This window comes from Rhopalosiphum maidis, chromosome 2, assembly GCF_003676215.2.
Source record: "Rhopalosiphum maidis isolate BTI-1 chromosome 2, ASM367621v3, whole genome shotgun sequence".
Classification (NCBI taxonomy): Eukaryota; Metazoa; Arthropoda; class Insecta; order Hemiptera; family Aphididae; genus Rhopalosiphum; species Rhopalosiphum maidis.
The window spans coordinates 68678491-68703880 of NC_040878.1; the positions used below are offsets into that span (position 1 = coordinate 68678491).

General features: G+C 28.4%; 1 protein-coding gene across 1 annotated transcript; it reads right to left on the reverse strand.

Annotated features, from left to right (window-relative positions):
• Nucleotides 1-6411: 6411 nt before the first annotated feature.
• LOC113551934 (fatty acid synthase-like) lies at nucleotides 6412-19290 on the reverse strand. The gene is made up of 31 exons (XM_026954524.1): nucleotides 19155-19290; nucleotides 18869-19021; nucleotides 18634-18807; nucleotides 18361-18561; nucleotides 18057-18295; nucleotides 17770-18000; nucleotides 17506-17703; nucleotides 17320-17448; nucleotides 17017-17253; nucleotides 16534-16953; nucleotides 16130-16434; nucleotides 15913-16057; nucleotides 15680-15793; nucleotides 14709-14817; nucleotides 14392-14640; nucleotides 14159-14335; nucleotides 13948-14099; nucleotides 13729-13884; nucleotides 13354-13665; nucleotides 13088-13290; nucleotides 12795-13016; nucleotides 12648-12735; nucleotides 12398-12574; nucleotides 12153-12332; nucleotides 11893-12076; nucleotides 11488-11659; nucleotides 11300-11424; nucleotides 10993-11240; nucleotides 10644-10889; nucleotides 10330-10570; nucleotides 6412-6634 (listed from the first exon to the last, which is right to left on the reverse strand). Exons 1-31 carry the CDS (start codon nucleotides 19288-19290, stop codon nucleotides 6459-6461), a joined length of 6099 nt encoding a protein of 2032 aa, XP_026810325.1. The 3' UTR covers nucleotides 6412-6458.
• Between the last annotated feature and the right edge of the window lie 6100 nt (nucleotides 19291-25390).

Below are 25390 nucleotides of genomic sequence, written 5' to 3' on the forward strand. Positions count from 1 at the left end.
TTGAAAAAAGATTTTAGATGCAACTATAAATGAAATATTATATTACTTGGTACTAGTAATACCACTGATTAATATGTGATATAATATAAGTAATATTTATTCGTGCATTATAATTTATTAAAATATGTATATGTCTTGTTAAGAGAAGGCCCGAAAAAATTGTAGGCACTCTCCCCCCCCGAAATTCAGGTCTACGCACGCCTATGTACCTACATTACTTCATTTAAATTATTTTGTATTGTAGGAAGGTGTGAATAAGAGTGATAGACATAATTGGAGTATATTTTTGTATTGTAGTCGAAGTGGCTGCATTAATCTCGCTTCGAGATTTCTGGAAATAATTTTAATAATGAAGCGTTTTATATAAATTAGTACAACAATATTTTGGAATACCATTCATGAATACGTGCCACAGAGAGTTATGATCGGTACGAGATGAACTTATTAGTAAAATATAATCTTATTTGTTGGCTGGATGAAAGTTTATCTCTAAAATGAAAATAAATCTGTTCATTGACTTCTCTATTCGATAACAAAGGCCACATTTGTGTATTTGATTCCACGGTCGTTTCTTTTCGTAATTCATCATAATAACAGTTATTATCTCTAAAAAATTCTAATTTACGGAAATTTAAATGTAATATCATTCGATCATGCATAATAATTAATATGCCTAATAAAGTTGTTTTCTTTTATATTCTGATTGGAGGAAGTAAGATAGGTACTTATGTGTTAAAAAATAAACTTAGTTGGAATATATTATATATTTCGTTGACTTTTGACGTATCGTGTATTCCATATACCATATTGAATGTATAGAGTATAATTTTATTTTATTATATCTAGGATCGACATTTGTTACATTTGCATAATGTTATTGGTTTATTGTTGGTTATTGGTAAATAGCTAGTTTTTATCAAAATCTGTTTCATGGCCTAATAATTCTGTATAAAACATTTTATTTTGCATACTTTTGCATTTTTACGACTTTTTGCAATTTCAGAGCATATGTACAATTTCGTAAATGTTTAAGACATTTTTAACTTGATGAATCGAAAATGTTCACGAAATAATAAATCGTTCGAGGTTTTTCAAATATCAGAATGCAGTTAGGGAGCTAAATTTGTTTTTTTGTTTTCATTATTAAAAACATTTTTGTTTGGTTTTCAAATTAACAGAAATTCAAAAATCAAAATCTATGCCATTTTTATCAATAATTTAAATCATTTGCAGTGTATAATATATTATAAGATATAAGTAATCATTTAATTAAACATTTTAGAATTTATTATAGTTATTTATTTATTTTTTTTTTTTGAGCATATTTTGGTAATTATGCGAGTATAAATGCATACATATTTGATAGATTTTTAGGGTAGGTAACTCTATAATATTATCATTCTTATCATTCTTAATTATAACATTATTGTCAACATAGTTATATTTATATGGAAATTGTATAATGTTTCATGAACAAAAAAGTCTTATTTCATCATAATAGTTAACACTACAAATCAAACATTTTTTTTTTTTATCAAAAGTTAATCATATTATTACTTTTTAAATATTGAAGATCATTCGACAACATAATGATTTTTAGTTCGATTAATGTAATATTTAATGGACAGCAATTATTTATCTAGTACCTAGATAAATAGATATCATGTAAGGTTAAGTTTAAAGTTATATACATATACCTATACATAGGTGTATAGGTGAATATATATTATATATTATTTATAGAGTATACTTATTTAGTTAATAACTAAATTAGCATTGGTATAAAAATGTGTATAATATTACTATAGTGGTTATAGATATTATAGCAGGCGCCTACTGTAAAATGAGCATAAACTTGTGTATTATGTAATAATTCCAAAGGGTATACATTATATATGTATTTATTAGACGTCATATTTGAAGACTATATATAGCATATGCAGAGAGGATTACATAAGAATTATTGATTACCGACTTATAGGATGAAGTACAACGATAATTTTCTATTACCTACTTAATCGTAATATAATAATATGTATATTGTAAACACGTAAGCCATTAGACATTAGTTACATAATTATGATCAATAAGATAGAGATAGACAAATGCTTAAAATAATAAAGAATTAAAAAAATATATGAACATTTATTAAGTTATGGTTTTTTATCGAAACGATAAGATCCTGAAACTAAATGTTAAAGCAAGTATAAATATCTACTTCCTACATGAAAAATACGTCACAAACTCGTGAAACACTCATCCGTGTCTATACTCCGCAGTACAAATCGTATGTAATATAAAAATCTCGTGTCACAGTGTTTGTCCGAGATGAACTACGAAACTACTGGATCGATCTTGATGAAATTTTTTACACTGTGTGTAATTTGATCCTAATTAAAAAATAGGATAGTTTTTATCTCGATTAAGACCCTCAATATTTTTGCAATATGTGGGAAACGCCGTGTTGGGACAGCTAGTAAATTATAAAATTTTACTTAACCAGTATCGTGCGATCAATTTACGATTGTTATATCGCAATGCTGCACGAGCATGCAGCATGACCCAATATGATTAATACTATTAAAAAATCGGGGAATTCTCTGTGCTGTATAGAGGCGCACATGAATTGCCTTGCATCTGACCCTCGAATTGCCTCCCGTAAATTGTTTTTTAAAAAGGTTACTATCGAATTGCCTCCCGATTTCCAAAATATCATTAGCTTGAATGGCCTCTTATTTTAGACTCTCTTGTACTGGAATCGCCTCCAATAGCTATAATTACTCGATTTAGGTATAATATTACATATTATAGGAAATATTTATATTAATTAAATATACTGAAAAAATTGAGTCAATTAATTTAATGCCAATTAATATTACCTAAAGGTTAGGTTATAAATAATTATAATATTTTAGTAAATAGACCGACTCATCAGTAATAATATTAACAATAATAAAAATAATAAATACTCATAACATAAAATAATTTCGATGAAATATCATTCTGTTATACATTCAAAAACTTAAGTTTGTATATAATGATGGACTAATCTTTAACTGATAATAAGTGATCAACGAGATTGCCGCATAGAATAAATTAATCACCCGGAGACAATGAAATATTGTAATGATCACTTGTTACTCTTAATATTGTTTATGTATCTAAAACTGAAAAATAAAAACTAATATTAAATTTATATTTAAAACACGTAGGTATCTAATTTTTTTGTATTTATTTTAATCTATTAAATTTGATAATGGAAAAATTATATTCCAAAAGAGAAACAAAATAAATCATGTATTATAAATTATAATCGTTCTGATTTTAATAAGAAAAATGTATTTTGAAAATATGTAATTTCATTAGTTTATAAACAATTTACCATAATATATTATATATATAAATACAGTCAGGCGCAGATTGACTACATCATTCCTTTTTCTAAAATATATTTCCCCCTATCGCCTATCGGTATAAAATGTGCCTTAAAATTACTCTACCTAACATTAATGTAAACTTTGAAGGTGAAGTTACAATTCTCTGATAAATTTATTGATAGATCTATTATTTATAAAATAACTACAACAATCATAAATAATACATTTAAAAAAGACATTAAAAAAATAGGTTAATCAGATTGAGCACATTTTTTTTTTAATTTAAAATTTAATTTAATTATTTACTAAATTAATACATTAAAATTTATTATAAGCAATGTTTATATTATTATTAATTCTGAAACCAGCACAAACAGTTTTATAAACTGTTTAATACTGTATCGAAATAAGGACGTGACCAAAATTATTTATGACTTTTGCATGTAATTAAAGAATTATAAACAATTATTTTGCTACGTCCTACATGCTAGAACAAAAACTAATATATTTAAACCAACTTAAACGTTGCTCAATGTTCATAACATATAAAGATTATTGTCTAGCACCGGACACCCGACACGATAAGAAGAAGAAGAATAACTAATAATAGCCAATAGGAAAATATATTATGCATAATAATTATATATATGTTACGTAAAAAAACTTCCCGGATACTAATCTACAAATCGTTAAAATAATATAAAAAATATAATAATCAATGATAGGGAGATACCCAATTTTTCTAAATAATAAGCTATAGAAATATTTGAGTTTGCGATAATTACCTATTTCTGTTTTTTGTCCACGTCGTCGACGACGATAACGATTAGCAATTATTATTAAATAAGTATTTATTATTTTTAGTCTGTATTTCTTTAGTCTTCAAAATTAAACTTCCTTTTGTCATTATTATAATAATAATAATGTTATATTATATTAATTGTATTGTATTACACATAATATTATATCCGTGGACTATATGGATATCTATAATAATTATATCCACCGTTGTCGAACATCGCCGTGTGCCTCGTATTAGCCGTACTCTTAGATCTACGGACTTTATTGTAAAAAACATAGATAAGGGAACGACTCGACGCGTGACTATGGTCCATGGCGTGGACGTGAATACAGACACAGCATACTACATTTTAGTTAAGACTTTTCTTACTTTTTTATTTTAGTATGTTTTTATTTTTTTATTAATAATATTTTGTTATCCACATTATTTATGTAATTTAATATTTAACATGTATGCTTATTTTATGTATTATCTATAATTTTATACGTGAAAAGCCAATTTGCATTGCATTTATACCAATAAAATCAAAAAACGCGCAGAATACGTATGACGCTGGTTGCATAATATTTACTCACAGGTATTCATTTTTATATTCTTTTTCTTAAAAAAATCATAGTTGGTCAATTAATTAGTTGTAATAATTCTATAACCATTTTATGTTAATGTTAATATAAAATTGAATTAATTCTTTTAGTTATTAGATACAACACTGAACATACAGCACACTAATACACATCATACACTACATAACTACATATGCTTTCTACATAACGAGTGTACCCCTATAAATTTGGTACTTTATTTCAATGCATTAAGTTCAAAGTCAGATTATTTCGTACAATTAATTGCTAAAATATGGGAAAGACTAAAAATAAATTGAACAGTAGTAGATAAAATATAAAAATTAAAAAAAGTTATTAAAATTAATTGCAAATGACAAAAAACAAAAGAAATTGTGTTTTGATTCATATGTACCTACCATCAGTTAGTATTGTATTTTATAATACACTAAAATACTCATCTAATTCTAAAAATGTTGATCATAATAAGTTATTAAATTATGAAAATCAATGGAAAGAAAAAGAAATAATTTATGAGACTTTTGTAACAAATGTAGAATCTATCGCATTATTTCATTTAATACCACATATACATCTGAAGGAATCAATAAACTGAATAAAGACAATGGACAAAATCGAGCGAGTTCTACTGATACTGTGTAAACACGTTTTGTTTTTGTCTATGTCGTACGTGTGTAAGACGGTAACAAAATATGCGGATGCGACGTCCTCTTAAATTTAAATAAATATTTAAAATAAGCACAATTTAACCTAAACGACATAATATTGATAGACAGAAATAACGCACTATTGTATAACATTATAAGAAATGTAATGGATAAAGTGGCATAAAACATAAATAATTATTTTTATCGATATAATTTTTTTGATCAACGACAATAATTATTAATTTTAAATATCGTAAAAATTATTGATTTTTTTTTTTAAACTAAGGTGGTTCAACATTTTTGAGGGGGCTATTTTTCGAACTGGGGAGCTAAGCACCCCTCCAAGCGGTCCAAGCCCCCATAAATACGCCTATGCTCCGTTAGTTTAAAAATTAAAGTAAACCAAACTATTATGAAACTTAATATTAAGAACATTATCTGTGTTAGTATGTTGGTTTTTTATGATAGTTTAATTTTTAGCAAGTTATGCATAAAAAAAATGCGCGTAACCAACATAAAAACTATGTAATTTAAAAATTCAACATACTAACACAGATGATGTTCTTATCATCAAGTTTTATACTACGTCGATTCACTTTAATTTTTAAACTAACGAAAGCAAACACGATTTGCTGAGCGTAAATTTACCATGACGTTATGTACCTAGTTGTAAGATGGAGACAACATACGCAGGTGTTGAATCTTCTTAGGATCAACTATTTTATTATTTTTAAATATGCCCAAATCTATGTTTCGTTAGATATGGTTTTAAAATGTAGTCATATAAATAATATGCTAACATAAAAAATAATAAATCGTAATTAATATTTTTTTTATTTAAATATAAACAGACGAAAGAATAGCATTTAAAAAAATAAAAATTTCGAACAAACCAAAATATTATCCATGTTCAATCTAAAATTATAATTTAAATTGAACATTTACACTATAACATAAAATTCATATTTTGTTATTTTAGCTGGTAAAAATTAAAGTAATCCGTATTAACATCAAAATTACACTCAATTCCACAAAAATGTTTGGTAAATTTTCATTTGGCACCAACATTTTCCAATTCACTGAACTTCAATGGATGTATTTGAGAATTATTCAAGGACAGGCCAAAACTACGTTCAATGGTCTGTTTGATGTCAGCTCCCATTAATGAATCCATTCCTAAATCAGCTAAGGTACTTGTAGACTTAACTGAAAGTGGATCTTGAATCCCTAAATAATGAAAGAAAACATTCAAAAAATATTGGCTTATTTCATTAATAAAATTAAAGAGGCCGTTCTGGTAGCGAAAAATCGACCGTAAAAACATGCTTTCGTACTTCCCATTTTCCTCAGCTCTCGATAGTCGTAGAAACATGATTTATACACCAAAATAAACTTGAAACGTTCCTCTATATGACCTCGTTCCAGATTTTTGAATTTTTATTTTTAAACTGGAGATATTTGCATTTGAAATTTTCAAAATTTTTAAAATTTTTAAAAAATCATATAAAATAGAAAAAAAAGATATCAAAAAAGTGGAACACAGTCCTCTAGAGGAACTTCTCAAGTTTATTTTGGTATTCAAATTATGTTTCTACGACTAACGAGAGCTGAGGAAAACGGGAAGTACGAAAACATGTTTTTGGTTAAAAAAATCATAAATTTACAGTCGTCATGTGCTGCTCTGCTAAATATAGCGGCAGCGTTCGAGAACAATGTTCATACCACCACCCCGCGCGCGACTACAGCCGTACCGTACAATAGGTCTAAACTGGTTTTCATATCGCAGTTTATAAATAATTATTGTCAATACGATAACAATAATGTTGGTGACCAAATAATATTTTAACCGATATCGAATTTTATATTTCGTGTATTATTATTCTGCACGCCGTATTAAATATCTCACGTCATCATAAAATTATTATAATTTGTTTAATAAAAGTACGATTTAAATAATTATTTTTTTAAACTTGAAGAGAATTTGATGATTTAGTTAATTTTATTAACGCTGAACCACATACGAAAAAAAATTATGAAATTTAAATCGATATAACAAAAAAACACCTTAGATACCTACAGTCTGCACGGTTACTTATTATGAATAAATAATAGCCTGTAGAATAAAGTGACAAACGTAATCAATGTACTTACGATACAAATCGATAACTTATAATAGTCTAAATAATAAGTGATTTAAATCCCTAATTATATTAATTATTTACATAAATCAGTCAAATACTGTATTTATTTTTAATTAGTAGGTACGTCTATTACGTATTATTTATTTATTAAATGTATTGATAATAAATAAACAAATTGAAGCCAATTCAAAATATAATAAAACTAATTATACTTGACACCAATATATATTATTTTTTTTAATTATTAATTAAATAATTGTATATTTACATTTACAACAATTACAACCTATATAATATACAATAAGTACATTTGATACGAGAATGATAAGCACATAATAAATCGTCAAGTTGTATAAAATAATAAAACTATATATAATATCTAAAGAATATTAATTATCATGATATGATAATAGTAGTAATTACTAATTATTATTATAATATAATGTTAAAAAATATACAAATATATAAATTGGAAGCTGTCTATCATTGCACGTCAATACATTTAGAAATAGCTTTATTTATTTTTCGTTTTTTACTTTCATTTTTTTGTTTGTTTTGTTTTTATATTTTCTAAAATATTTTGAGGATCTAAAATGTCATCTACCAACAGTCTCTTTCCATACTGGGGATCGACTATTTCTGGAAGTAAGCATTCTGTATAAAAACTGAAAATAAAATTTGTTATATTTATATAATTACATCAAAATATTCAAAATCCAGTTATCACAAATCTAATTTTGAACAAATATGATTTCATTATTTTTTTTGTAGCTTGAATAGGTTAAGAGCAACATTTATCCATATATTTAAATATTAGACGCGGCGAGCTATAATACTATGTATAGGCGGCAAGTTGGCGACGCACCGCGCCGCGCGCCGCACTCGTGTCCAGTAGAAAACGCAATATTTACGGTTTTCTTTTATATATATATATATTAACATATTAAAATTAAACATTATTATTGATATACACTATATTATAAATAATTTAATTATTATAATCATTTTATATGTGCACCACATATTATTTAGTAAAATATAAATACTATTACAAAAGTAAAATTAAAACCACGATAACGATACTGTCTAGGCATCCTTGTATTATTGATTTATTTATAGTTTGGATAATAGTTATTATGGTTTTTACTATTTATGATTTATATTATAATCGAAATTCGTTATAGGTAGGTCCGGATTTAAATGCACTTAAAACCATACAAATATGCTCTAAAAAATAGCAAAAAATGCCTTTAAAAAATGCATTTTACCACAAAAAGACCTTAAAAATGAAAAAATGACCTTAAAATGCCGTATAAGCTATAATCATTATTTATTATTTTATTAAAAAAGAAAAAAACTGAAAATCTGAAATGATGACTTGATGCTAATACGCTTACGTTTTGGCCGTATTGGGGAAATATTATTCATTTTAAACATACCTAAATATAGATTAAAATTTATGTAAAAATAAAATTCTAAGAGCCTATTGTACTTACTAAATTTTGAGCATTGCATTGAATAATAATATTTTGTTTAATACTAATATGTTCAAACTCCAAAGATCTTCTAATTATCGTATATTGAACAAATATGCATTAAAAACCAATAAAATGACCCAATAATGCTAAAAATGCAAAATACAATTTGTAGCTTTGAAACCCTCGTTACATGAAACGAATTATGTACTTAATTTGCATTGTGTAAGATCAACCAAAAAAGTATGCACATTGCATTAAAATCCGGGCCCTAGTAATAGGCTAAACAAAATTAAAAGCTAATATTAATATCGAATAATGATTATTGTTATCGACATGTTATACGGTTAGGTTGTTCGTTGTTATACGGTACGTATATCGCTTGTGTGCTCTTTGCTGACTATTTTCCACGCTGTTTTAATATATTGATTAAATTTAAGCAATCGTGATATCTGATACTGTTTGTTTTATTTGTGAAAATGAATTAACTGTCAATGATTTTGTTGTTGTAAAAAGAAAAGGTATAATATCTCTCATAAACGCAAGTGTTGTGCGTAATAATGGAAAAAATAATCTTTTGCAAGGACTCGATTCTATTAAAGTACACATTAATTGTCGTAAACAATACGCGAGAATTGATCGTATAAAACCGGATGAGATTAATACGAATCATGATGTGCCGATTAAATCGCCTATAAAGGGACAGTTGCGATCTACTCGTCCTTTATTTAATTTCAAATTAACGTGTTTTTTTTGTGCGGAAAATATTGATGACAATTTTTTAAAAAATAAAAATAAAAAACCCGCAAATAAACGTCGTAAAGTATTTAATGTTCGAAGTCTTCCTTTGCGTGACAGTATACTACAAATGGCTTTAAAAAGAGATGACTAGTTTGGTAAAATAGTTTGGAAAAGAGTTATTAGTGAACCTGATCTTGTTCTTTGTTCTAATCAATTTTTAGTAATTTATACTATTTTTTTGTTATATTTTTATTTTATATTATTTAAGTGTTTAAAAACAAATAATCATTACTAATACATTAATTACCTTTTGATTTATCATAAATTAAAAAAATTTAATTTAATAAACTTTTCATAACATTTTGTATGTATATTATTTTTAGTTATTTATTTAATCGGGTATATTAACTTATAGTAATTACAATAAAATTGATAAAAATAAATATTATTATTATATACGTTTCTTTTTACCATAGCTGGTAATGTCGCAGCAATGGAATCGTGTTACATTTCAGATAAAAAAAATTATGTTTTATTTTATCACTAAAAATTGTTAAAAACATACCCATAATACTGGAGACGAATTCTGTGAGCGATTGTGATTTTGAATTCACCATCAGTTTTCTTTTGGTTGGTATTACGTGTGAAGCGATAACAACTGAACTTTGTGTTAATAGTATATCCAACGCCTCTAAACATGACGATATTTTTTGGGCCAACGTACCATTGATTTCTTTTCCTTCATTACCACGAATTAATAGATATGCCATTCCAACGTCACCTATGCCTCCCCATTGAATAGATTTCTGAAAAATAAAAAATGGTAAAATAACATTATTTCTATAACACCTTTAGACGGTCCGATAATTTATTTCTTACCGCCGGCAGTCTTTGTTTTTGTCTTTGCTCCGAAATCCTCTCCATGATGGAATTTGCATAACCGTAATTGGTCTGGCCCCTGTTGCCACGGCCACAAGAAATAGACGAAAACGTGACAAAATAATCCAAGTCCTTGCTAACGCCTTCCGATGCTTCGTTTAAATGTTTAGTAGTTAAGACTTTACTATTGTAAACAGTCTGAAAGTTATCAACTGTTTGATTTTCAAAAATTCCATCTCTCAAAATCTAAACCGATAAAAAATACAAAGTATATTCTAATATTTAACGTTACAAATATAATGTAAAATACCGTTTAAAAACTCGATATACAATACAATTAAATTCGTACCCCAGCTAAGTTGAAAATTCCACCAAGTGGGCCTAGACTGAGAGCCAATTTGACAGTGTCTTTAGCTCCCGAAGATTTAGTCAGATCAAATGTGCTGATTTCCACTTTGATGTCTTTGCTTTTCCAAACATTTACTCTATATTTTTGGTATCCCGTTTGAATTCCACTTCGAGAACAGAGAATAATATTCTTGGCTCCGCGTTCTATTGCCCACTCGGTAAGTTCCATTCCAAATCCACCGAGGCCACCTAAAATACATTTCAATTATATCGAGAGTCAAATTTTATTAAGATAAAAATTTAGGTACCCGAAAGTATGTAACTCTTGCTCGGATCAAAATAAACCCGTCGGTAGGCTGCAAAGTTCAATATTGGTGAATCCCCAGACACTTCAATAATTATTTTGTTTCCAGTCTTGTTAGTAGCGTATGATCTAATGAATACAACGAATTGAATAATATGTTAAATAAAAACATCCAATATGATTTAAATTCACCTGAAAGCCGACTCGATATCAGAATATGGGTAAATAGTTAACGGTAGTGGTTTTACAACACCCATTTTTATTCTTGAATCGATGAATGAATAAATCAAATCTGCAGATTGATTATTTAAAATAGGAATATCTTCAAACTTTGCTGATATAACTCCAAATCCATTTGGAGAATCTGAACAGAATAAAATAATTAGATTACTATCACACCTGTTATTAAATAAATAATTGGCTATTAGAAAAATAAATATACTGTTAAAAGTACTAACACGCAGTATATTTATTGTTATATTTATATAAATTATATACATTTTATTATTTGTAAAATTCATTCAATTCATATAAAACGATATAGATAGTATAGACGGCGATATCATAAAGGTATTATAAATGTGTTTTAAAATTTACTTGATAACACTGATATGTCTGTATTTTCGGTAATGATAATTTTTGCTTCATCAGCAAGAAGATCTGGCAGGTGTTCAGAACAATACTTAGGCAAAATAACATAATCGACTCCTTGATTTAGAGTCAACGCTGATACCATGTGAATGAATTTTGAATCAAACCTCGTAGTTGAAACCTGACTCACCTTAAATATACAAGATAAACATAGTATTATGTGACCAATTATCGACAATTTTCTAATAAACATTTCAATGACTCACTTCTGGGTAAATGAATTTAATAACATCAAGCTGTTCGTTAGTTTCAGCTACAATAAAGACTTTGCACTTGAGAGATAGTGCAATAGAAATAGCCGCGTAGTTTATACTGTTTTCGCTAGCAAATACCAACACATTTTTTGATTCCGATAAATTTCCTTTGTGTATTAAAGCATAAGTGGCCTAGATATTTGTTAGAAATTTATTTAATTGACTCGACGATTACGATTTTATGATTTACACTTTACCACAAAGTATGAGTACGGAACAGTTGCGGCTTGTCTCAAAGTCCAACTTTCTGGTACATTCCATAAAATTGCATTACTCTCATTGACTGTTGTTGATAGAGCACCGGTTTTAACCAATCCCATTACCTTTTGGCCATTTTTTTTAGTACCAGAAAATTCAACTCCGAATTCGGTTTTCTAAAAAAACAAAGAATACGTGCATTACATAAAAACGTATAATAATATAATCTATAAATTTTGAATCATCAACCATTGAAGAAACTGCAGATAAATCGACATTGTTTACACCAGCATAAGCTATTCTTATGGAACCACTGGTGTCAGTGCTGTTGAAGTATCTGTAAGCAACATAGAAATTTAAAATATACGCAGAACGAAAATAAAATGAAATAGCTACTTTGACGACTGGACCCATTGAAGTGTTGTCAGATCACCTTTGGACTGTACGGACACTTTGGCTTGAGTTGTTTGAACGGTTGAAGCAATTTTCACATCAATTGGTAAATGTCTGTAGGATCCCCAAACACCGTTTCTTTCCACGTTAAAGAACAGATCGTTTTCAAGTAATGAAGCAAAATCTTTCAAAGTATATTGTTTACCAGGTTCAGTTAGTATACACCTAACACAAAATATATTTTATCATATATTACGGTTTAAATATCAACTTGAGCAAATTAAATTATCAAATACCTAATAGGATTTTCTTCACCATTATATTCTTCTACTAAACATTTAGACAGACCGAGTACACCGTTGATATGTTTATCGCTATACAGTATCACTTTTTTGTTTGTACATCCATTAATGTCAGCTAACTCTTTTTGCAATGACTCCACCCATGAAAACTGTTCATCCTCGATTTTTAAAGCCGTGTACTGGTATTTTGGGGATAGCTAAAACAAGTATTTGATACTCTAAGATCTATTTCAATGGTATCTAACAGTTATTTGTCATACTTTTTTCAAAAGAAAGTATTTCTTATCATTGTTTTCAATAACTGTCACTATTTGGAGGTTCAATGATTTTAATGTAGTCGAGGCAAGTGCGGAAATATTTTCAACCAAAAGAATAAATCCTCTTGGAGATAATGCTGCAGAAATTTTACCCAATAAAGTACCGTCAAAATGAATATCATTCGCAACTATCAAATGGTATTCATCAGATAATGATGCATTTTCAATATTGAACTCAACAACGTCAATATCTAATGATGATAATTTGCTTTGTTCGACATTAACTGGGTTGTTTGATAGAACTGTATAGTCCACCTAAATCAACATTAATGTCGATGTGTATCGTTTAAAAAGAATTATATCATTATATTTCCTCACATAAAAATTAGCTTCTGCTTCGATTATTTGAACGATTTGAGTAGCCAATAAGTTGTTGTTATGGATTTCCGCTGCTTTCACATGGTGTACGCCTATGTTTTCCATGAATAATCCAATCAAAGAATAAAGCATCTCATACGTAGATAATTCTTTTGACTATTATGCAACAGATTATTTAATTTTTTTTAATTTTTATTTTCAAGTTGCGTATGTACTTACTTTATATATAAACGGAACAAATGAGTGACGTTCCAGAGTTGCTGGGAGTTGGGGTTTTTTTTTCAATGGTGCAGGCGTCAATTTCAATTTAGAAATAGTGACTCCTCCCGACTTTGTTGTCTTAGCATAAACAAAATGATTTACTTCGATTTCTAAACATAATTCAATAGAGATAAAATTTAAATTACCAATATTTATAATTGTTTATTACCTGTAGGATTTGATGATCTCTCTGTAATTTGCTTATGATACACTGGGTCAATAACAATTTCTTTAATATGTGTTGGTAAACGAAGTTCTCTAGTCGTTATAGATATAAGTTCAAATTGTAAAAGAGTATCAATAAATGATACCCAATTTCCGGTCCACTTAACTTTACCTCTAGAACCTGATTAACAGATTTCATTTTATGGGTTGTTTAAATAAGTCATTTTATAATCTTACCTTCACTGTTTGCTTCTACAAAACCTAAAAATGCATCTTTATATTGATATCCACGAAGTCTCAACTCCTTATAAAAATCATCGGATTTTAATTCCATTTGTTCTGAGTTGGTTTTTAGTTGATCTAATTGATTTTCTTCAAAATGTTTTGTAAATAATTTTACACGTCCTGAAACTGTTAAAGCTTTTCCTTCTAATAATTCAAACTGGCCTGTTGCATAGAAGATGATAATCTCAAATTTAACTGTGCCTAATTATATTGATAAAACACGTAATTTATTAAATATATTTAGATTTATTTACTATAATTTTTTGTACCCTCTGTATTAAAAACGGTTGGCCTGAGAAATTTTAAATTTTGGAAAACAACTGGAACATCTTCAAACCATTTACCTTGTAGTTTTGCAAAAGCTTTCCATACCAACGTCTACATTAAAATATGTATATACTTATAAATAAATTATTAACCATTATTTAAACTTCTAAAAAATAGATTAAAAGGGTAGTTATCTAATATATAGCTAAGAAGTTTAATATATATATATATTATTTTAAAGTAGGTATTATAAGAAACGATATTAAAATTACCATTATTTAAAGTTGAATAATTTATAGTTGTTCTTTTCGTTAGATATGAAATTAAAATAATTAATATAACAATTATCGTTTAATAACCAACATTCTGCTTTACGAAATTTAGCAGGTACCGAGTAAATAATGTATAATGTAAAATATATATGGATCAGTCAATAGTATGACAAATTAAATATTTATATTGTTTTAATTATATTTTAATTTCGACTTGATTGTCTTCTGACTCAGAACACCAAAAAAAAAATTATTTAAATTCAAAAGCCATCAATTTTATTAATAATAAACACTAATTTATTCGATAAAAACTATTTAAAAAGTATTTTGACTCTTTTAACTTACGATTTCCATAAAATTTTATTCATTTTTGATATACAGCAGACTTATATGTATTTTTCTTTATATATTCCATCGTACAGTCATAAAGAATACTAATATTTAAAATTTAATTTAAAACTTAAAATACCAATTCAATTAATGGCAATTAATATAAAATATAATGGATACCATTTTAAAATTAAAATAATTTAAATTATATTCATTAAAAGGTACTATTTTGCATGTGTTTTAGATCATATTTTTTCTAAAAACAACCATTTCTACAATAAGTGTAAAATGTGATGCTGTAGAACTGTTAGTACCATAATGCATTTTATGTATTGTTAAAACAGCACGTATCAAAAAATATGGATCCTTACTATGTATCCTGCAGCTGGGTACAGAATACGTCCGTAAATGGTATGACCGATTAAATATTTATCTTGATCTGTTTTTATATCGACTTCAACTTGGTTATCATTCGATCCGGTATTCTATATTAAAATTATTTTTTAATGAATTAATAAAATATATTTTAATGTAAATTACATACGATTAATTAACTATATAAATAGAATTATGTATTGTATAAATATTAACTGGTTTAACATACTTTTTCCACAAAATTGGGGACTACATAGTCGTTCGTGTGATCCCACTTTAACATTGGAGATATCATTGGCGTACCTCTAACTACAGGATACTCAACTTTACCATACAAATTATGTAATTGCGGCTCTGCACCGGCAATATATAACCTTTAATAAATATTATCATATTATCAGAAATATAAACATCATATTCGAGAATACGGATAGAAAGATATTTACTTTCCAATTGCTTCTAACAAGAAATTCATATGATTCGAAACAGTTTTCTTAGTCAGACCGACATTTGTGACGGTAGGGGGTAGCGATCTCTTCAAAATCGCTTGTAATAAACAATGAGGAGCAATTTCAATTGCTATAGCATTTTCGGGTACATGTTTCATTGCACCGTGAAAGTAAACTGGCGAACTTATATTATTCAAATGATACGCAACTGACGAATATTGGGCTTCAGACGTATTCCATTGGTGTTCAGGTATCGATGTACTTTTCCACCGATTGGATCGTGGTTTGGGATTCGCCATTATCTAATCAAAAAATTAATAATTTATCATTTAAATGCATGTCCTTGTTCAATGTATCCAATAAACCTATTATAAAAGCGTAAATATTAATAATATGAGTACCTTTTCATAATAAGGTTTCAGCGCCGGTATAAGTTCATCTAGATATGGCGAATGAAAAGCATATTCCATCGAGTCAACGGGCTTCGCAAATATTCCTTCTTGTCTTAAAGTTTCAGCGAATTTCAAAGTTATATCTTTAGGTCCCGAAATCGTAACACTATCTGCACTGTTATGACAAGCAGCTAATATACCTTCAGGAAGTCTCTTTTGCGTCTCTTCCCACGATAGTCCTACTGCAACCATAGCACCAGCGGGAACGTCAATTTGTGTCAAGATTTTAGACCTCCAGTACATTGTCAATAACGCTTCTTTCAATGTGAAGCAACCGTCAGCATACGCACAAGCGAGTTCACCGACTGAATGGCCGATAATACCATCCGGATTGATACCAAGTGAGTGTAAAATATCAACGAGACCGATCTAAAATTCATTACAGTACAAATGATATATAATTGTGCGAAGTTAATAATAAGTTGCATTTACTTGGACAATAATAATCGTGATGGTAACATTGATAATACTCTTGAACGTACTTTCGTCAGATTTATAAAATAAATCATAAACACTATAGTTGTATGGAATTAATATGGAATGTGCATTGTCTACAGTTTGTTTGAAAACTTTAAACTTCACTAAATCGGCGACTAATTCTAACGATTGACTTCCCATGCCTGGAAAAATGAAGTAGATTGGCCTTTTATCACCGGAACCATTACCTTGCTAGAATCATCATATTAATATTGATTATGTTCAATTAAGTAATTTGTTTATAAATATAAAACTTACAGCTATTTCAACGTTCTTAGGGGTTTGTCCCAGAATTGAATAACCAGAAAACTTATAACCAGGAATTGTTGATTTATATATATCGTTAATTAAAGTTAACAAATCATTATTATCTGCATAGTTTTCAACCTAAAAAGGGACATTTTTGTACATAAAATATTCTTTTAATTTATGTAAATAACTAACTGTATCAAATTGTTCAATTAACGCTTCTCTAGTTCGTCCTGAAAGAAATACTAGTCTAGGAATTTCGAGTGTTGGTAATGATATAGCCTGTGCATTTTTTTCGTGAGCTCTTAGAATTACGTGGACATTTGATCCTCCAACGCCGAATGAATTAATGGAAACCATATTTCCAGGTAATGGTGTTTGCTTATCAACAACCTAATAGATTTACACCAATTAATACAAAAGTATAACTTTTATCACACAAACTGTACATTGAATTACCTTCAATTCTCCACTAACAAGTTTTGGAATGTTGTGGTTTAATGTTTCAAAATTAATATTAGCTGGAATAATTCCTGTTTCCAACGCATAAAGCACCTTTGCTATCGACACTAAACCTGATACTGGTTCTGCGTGACCCACATTTGATTTGACCGATCCAACAAGCAAAGGACTTTTACGGTCAATACAAAACACATCCGAAATGGCATTCAACTCTTGTTTGTCTCCAACCTATATAAATACGATTGTTTCAAAAATATTCATAGTTATTAATTTAATTGACCTACACCTGTCCCTGTTCCGTGAGCTTCGACATAATGGACATCTCTGGGATTTAAATTTGCACGTGTATAAGTATCTCTAATGAGTTGACTTTGCATTGACTGCGATGGATATGTGGCGCCTTCGATTTTGAACCCATCGGTATTTGTCGACGTTCCTACTATAGATGCATATATTCGTTTCGCATCTGTTGATTTTTTTATGTATAGAGCAACAACAGCTTCACTTCTTACGTATCCGTTAGCTATATTTAATATATATGTTATTCTGGCTGACGATAATTATAAAAGTTTATTAGGTGGTACTAACCACCAATGTCAAAAGGTCTACTTGTTCCTGTAGGACTAAGCATATTATAACGATGGCACATGACTGAAGTTGCTGGTTTGAGGAGTAAATTAGTTCCTGCAACAATAGCTGCATCACATTGGCCGGTCTTTATTGCGGTGATCGCTTCGTGTAAACAAAATAGTGTGCTCGAACATGCAGTATCAATGGTGACACTCGGACCTGTTTATAATAAATTATTTGAAATTCGTATTCAACAATTTAAGTTAAATCCGGAATTTTAAATATAAATACCTTTAAAATTGAATTGAAAAGATATCCTGTTAGCTACCATTGATCTAATTACACCTATAGTTTCATATCCAGTCAATTTTTCTGGTGTTCGTTCAAAAAAATCTGAAGATTCGTTGGTCATCATACCAACATACACTCCAGTTTTCGTTCCACGTATATCTTTTGGATTGATTCCTGCGATTTATAAACACCATTTCATAAATAAATTTGCACCTTTTTTAGTTTATTTGAATACCTGCATCGACTATAGCCTCATGTGTAACCTCTAGTAATATCCTAATTTGTGGATCCATAGCATTAGCTAGTTTTGTATGAATTCCAAAAAACTCTGCATCAAATTTGTTTATTTCCTTTAATTTTCCTGTCCTTGATGGAACTCCATACAAGCCTATGTAATTGTAATATAACATAATGTTTAGGTTGTATTTTGAAAACATTTTATTTTTATGATTTAAACTCAATATTTATTCTTAAACTGAGTACGTAGTATTATCCAAAAATCCAATATTTATTTAGTTCACCTGGAGGCCATCTTCTGTTATCAACAGTCAATAAATCTGTGTCTTTGTATAATTTTTGTTTAAATTCTTCAGTAGTGTCACATTCTGGGAATCTTCCAGCAATACCCGATATTGCTACATCATTTACGTCTATCATGCCTGTAAATAAATAAAATAAAACCTTAACAATAATATTAAATTTTTAGTCGTTTTTTTATGACGGTTGGATTTCATTTGATTCATTTTAAGAATATATCATAAATTAGTTATTTTTTTTTATTATTATTTATTTGAATTTATCAATCTGTGTAACTAAAAGTAACAATAAGTATAATATGAGCGCTTAATTATAATAAGAATAATACAAAAACCATGGCTTAAAGTTAAAAAATATATATCGTTTTGCCGTTATTGGTTGTTTTAACGTTATAACATTTTGTCATTTTTATTGTTTAACATTGTTGTATGGTCAAGATAGATTTTATCAGCATTTAATGATCCAGTTACATATTATGAAGCTATGAAATGTCGTCATTGAATTAAAATAAAACATGGTCACTTGTAGATTTGTCTCTAAATAAAAAACCTATCATTAATGGCTGGATATACAAGGCCAAATACAAAGCGAACGAAGAAGTCGACCGGTGTAAAGCAAAGGACCGATTATTGTTTACGCATTGTTTGTTTCACCTGCACCAAATTATTGTACATCAAACGAGTATCAATATTCATAACAATAGAAGGGTATAAAAATAATTTTTGGTGGAAAATTCAATGATTTTCATAATTCATATTTAATAAATAGGGAACAGACATAAATGCTCTAAAAAATAAGAAAAATGCCTTAAAAAATCAATTTAATGCATTATAACAGACATATTTAAAAAAATGCTTTTAAAATTATTTTTTACCTTCACAAAGTTCTTATTCTTATCAATTATTCGTCTAATTGCATTTACATATATATGCCTAAGTTTCTATACGTGTCAACAATCATTGACGCGACGGCGTCATATTTATTTGATTGGTAAAAACATAATAAATAATAAAAATAGAAGTAAGACAAGACAAAAAAAATAAATAATAAATAATATTTAATTATATTTTTTTAGAATAAATTTTAACTAAATTTGCTCAATATACTTATGCGATAAAAATCGATTGATCACCCACTCAACCATCATATTATTGTTAACTAATAAAATATACAATATTACTATGGTACATATATAATTTAAAACAGAAATACCTATATAATATTTTAAAATTGAATGTCATGAGAGTAAATCTGGAGATGAGCAAATTTTAAGATACAGATACAAAATTGTAATTTTCGTGTATGTATTAGGCATTATCAGTTAAATTATTATTCTATCTATATTCTGAAATAGTAAAATCAAAAATATGACAATAATTCAGTACTACCTGACAAATTAGAATTAAAATAGAATACATAAAACAAAATGACATTCAAAAAGGTTTCTATTAATTATAGAGACGTTAAAAATATTCCGAACAATACCTACTAATACAGCAGGTTGCAAAAAATCTTTTTCTTGTCTAAAGAGGTGACAAGAGGGGAAACTTACCTTAGAACGACTATGAGACAAGAAAGGCTTAGTAGTTTAGCTACTTTGCAGCTCGAAAAGAAGAATAATATTAATTTGGACCAAGTAATTGTTGAATTTGATTCGGGATCTGTGGAAAGAGGACATCGTCTCAACTTAAAATAAACAAAAAACATTTTTGATTGTTTTTTTTTTATTAATACGGTAAAATCCCGTTACAATGAACTCCGGGGAACCGAATTTTTTTTTCATTATAATGAAAATTCGAATAAACTCTTTATAAGCCTTGCTTTTCGGCAGGAGACTTTTATGACTTCCGTTATAACGAGATTTTTAGTTGTAGTGATATTCGTTGTAACGGGAATTTATTGTATTATAATAATTAAAGTTTTACTGCTAAAATAATTCAAAATGTATTTTTTATTTAAAGAAATATATTATAGTTTATAGGGAAGAATTTTACTTAGGAAGTTATTAGGATATTAGGATTATTGGTGTGTTGGAAATAATTATAAGTTGAGAATATGCCACTGCACCACCAGAAATCGTACCCAATTTACCCCATCACTGGTTGACAGTATGGATTGTTCGAACGATAATTACTAGACAGCTAATTCACAAAATCACAACGTGATTTTCAACGGCAGGCATGAAAAACGAAAGACAAAAAAACAGAAAAGCTCCAAAAAACACGTACAAGAGAAAACTGATAAAAAAAAATGGAGGACGAGGCGCCCGTGCGCGCCGGCTTTTATAACCTTTCAGCCAAGTTCCAAAGTGTCAACGCACACCAAAGCACAATAGACATGAACTTAGGCGATTCTGCGAGAATGACTTGACTGAATTTGACACTGAACATTGGAACTTTGAAGAAAACACGGACATATAATCGAGAATTTTAAATGTAAACGAGAACCTAACGGTTATTATCAAGCTACTGATAGGGCCACACCGCACAGGTGGCTGGTCGCACACGATAACGCGTTGCCGATATCGCCGACCGAGGCCGCAACTGCGGGGACGACCCTACGTCACATGAAATGATAACATAAAATGAAATACACAAAGTGGCGTGAAATTCAAAAATACATAAAGCTCGAACAATAATTGTATCAAGAACACACGAATTTAAAAAAACTTAAAATGTTTATAATATTTCAGTCTATAAATTATAATTTTTTACAATATAATTTTTTATGTGAGAATTATTTTTACTTTATTTTGTTGATCGTAATTTTGAATTTTTTTGCATACTTCGATTTGAAAATCTTTTAGATCATTAATAAATAAAATTAAAGATAAACGAATACTAAAAAAATTATAAATTTAAATGCGAATGGAACGATTCAAGTATTGGTGTTTTTTTAAGTTAACAATAATACCAAAACCCACATTATTGGAAGATATAATGCATCATCATGACATTATCAATGTACATCTGACGCATAAGATTTGAAGCAAAAGTTTCAAATTGTTCATTGTATGGAGGCATTATTGCAATTATAGCCAATAATGTAAATACATAAACATTCCCAACTGCATTTGAATCTATGAAAAATAATCCAAATATATAACCTACCCATTTCCAACTTCGCTAGTGTCTGTACATTTAAAACAACTCGAAATAGATAGATAGTATTTACTTCAAGTAAACATAATGTTGATCCGGAATCGCTTATTTAAATGTTATATTATTACAGGATTTGAACACACTACACACATATAAAGTCAACACCAGAAACCCAAATTAATTATTCAGATGGAAATCACTTTTTATTATTATAAAATACAATATATCTATATGTATATGATTATAATTCTTAAAAATATACACATTATACTCTACTTAAAAAATATTAAATCTAAATTCTAATTGAATTATAAATTATAAAATTACAAATTTAAATTTCAGACGCCTAAAAAAAAAATTAAGACATACTACTATAGGTATGTATTATTGATATTTTTAAATAACTGAAAGAAAAATGTTTAAATGTTTGTACTGAAAATACACATTTTATCAACATAATTATACACAAACCTAAAAGATCAAAAAATTAATTTTCTATAAATTGCTAAGTAAGAGAAAAAATATTTTGAACATTATGACATGTCAAGACAATATTAATATAGGTATTTTACAAAATTTCATTATTACATCTACGGTTATAAACTCCTTTTATAATTAAAAATGATACGAACCTTTATTTATTGTTAAAAATTACAATTAAAAGTAATGTCACAGAAAGTTAAAATCAGCTTTAGACTTACTAAATAGTGTACCAAATGAGAATAAACACGTGCAATGTACATCAAAGTAGAAAAACTATCGAATGAATACATTAGCGAGAAACCGTATATAACAAACGAGTTCATTGTCGTTCTGATAAATCCGTGTTTTCGTTTAACTGCGTCTAATTTTTTTTCAAAAATATCTGAAAAAAAAATCATCAACACCAGACCTTATCTATTACATCAGGCATGTCAAATACGTGGCTCCTTGGTTAATTTTTTTGTGACCCGCAACTATGATTTAAATAAGAGATAATAATACCTTATTCACTGGTTGGTTCTAACCCCAAGTCACTCCACCTGACACATTCAAATTAATGTTTACGGACTTAATTCGATAACAAAGGTCACCCGTTGATCATTAATTAAAAAGCAATATATAATCATAACTAATAAGTATAATAATGTCATTCTAATTATTACATATACATATATGATATATGATTTTATTCATGTTTATAAAAATTATACATTTTTAATTATTATACATTCTTAACCAATCTATTGCAATTAAATGAACTATTAATGAATTATCTAACATAAGGCATTTTGTTTAATATATAATTTTACATTTCAGTAAGGTTTGACCGTAATAGATTTATAACTGGAGTATATATTTAGTCGAGATGGCTGTTCGAAATGTTTGGAAATTATTTTAATAATTAGGTATTTAATACACATCGATATAGCATTATTTTGGAATATCGCGCTTGGATACGTACCACGTAAATGTCAGATCGGAACGAAATGATCTTGCTAGTAAAATTCGATCGTGTTGTGTGGATGAAAGTTTCTCTTTGAATTAAAAATACAGATAGGTATCATACAAGTGTAACGGACAGAATTCAATGTCGTATATTTCTATTTTATTAACATATTATTACATGATGCGACAGTGCTCTCCGTCCCGCGGGCCCATCTGCCGCCGCCCGAAGACGACACCAATCTACAAAGACGTTCACGCACACACTATCAACATCTCCCAGTACCCGTGGTCCGGAGTGACCGGCCGCCAGTGTATTAATTAGTGCCACCAATAAAAATATCAGATATAGCATATTACACCGGCCAAGTATCATTACATAACCATTTGGTAATGTCGTCGACGTACATTGTCCGGTGCATGTTACGCCTAACGGCCTTTTATACGACACTTTTTTTCTTCCACTCCACCGGACAACATGTTGGAGTAGTCGAAAAATCTATCACCGATGGCGTCTCGGGGACGACGCTCAGGACACTGGATATTTCTTGGTGATGTTTTATATTATTGTTTATTATGTGCGAAATAAATACCTTGGCCGGTAATAATTATTGAGTTAGATACATATATATATTTATTATTGTGCTCAATGGCATTATATATTGTGCACAATTCACTACTGATGTAGATGTTGTGTTTAACGACATTACGTTTATGAATATATATTTATTATTATTGGTATACGTGCCGGTACCGATGATCGGAGCCGTGCCCTATTATTATGTCGTACCACATCTTTGTGATTTTATTATTATTATTATTATTATTATTATTATTGGCGTGACGGTTATTTGGGGCGAAGTTTTTATGCCGTATGGCTTTTCTTGGCCATAACTTACACATTACATTTTTTCAATTATTAATATAAATATTACAAAATAACCACCTCAAAAACAATGCGTTAATTATTTTTTCCTGATTGTTTTTACTTTTTTTCTATCAATATAATATTATAAAATCCCGCATGCTCCGGTTTCCAAATCTCGGCTGCGGGTTTGCGACCTTACCATATTCATCAATGTACGCTCCACACACCGAACTTGAGAACAAGATTATGCGAGACGTTACAAAAGGTTAAGTTATACATAATATTATTCAAAGTGTACATAGTTAATATATAATCAGAGTATAAACATGTCTGCATAATATTACTATTGAAGCTATACTACAGTTGGCACTTACTAAAAAAATAAGCATGTAGGTACTTGTGTATTATACGTAATAAATAATAATTAAAATGATACCCGCAATTAAGTTTATTAAGCTCCGCTTATATTCACTACTGCTCTAATGGCTAATTGAATACTTAAAATACATAATGTATTACTAATAATATAATATGTTTTTTTTAAGAGGAACATCACTATATATACAAAAAGGATTACATAAGAATTATTTATTACCAAAGAAGTATAATTAACACACCATTTTTTTAGAAACCCTAAGCACCGATAACCCTAATGTAAGTAACATTTCTAAAGGAGACTGAACTACATAAACAAATTTAAAATTGTTTTTATAGGTATATCTGTATTTTTATTGTTTATTAAGTATTTGTTGATTTTCTCTACATTTTCTCTCTATGAATTCTAGTATTGTAAAACGTTTCCTATATATATATAATTGTAAATTAT

Bases quoted from the DNA above. Each gene is read 5' to 3' on its own strand.
- LOC113551934 (XM_026954524.1), bottom strand. From the start codon at position 19,290: ATGATAGACGTAAATGATGTAGCAATATCGGGTATTGCTGGAAGATTC. The intron at 14,100-14,158 runs GTAATAAACAAT...AATTATGTTTAG, and splicing joins GAGATCATCAAATCCTACAG to AAATCGAAGTAAATCATTTT. The intron at 11,241-11,299 runs GTACCTAAATTT...AATGTATTTTAG, and splicing joins CAAGAGTTACATACTTTCGG to GTGGCCTCGGTGGATTTGGA.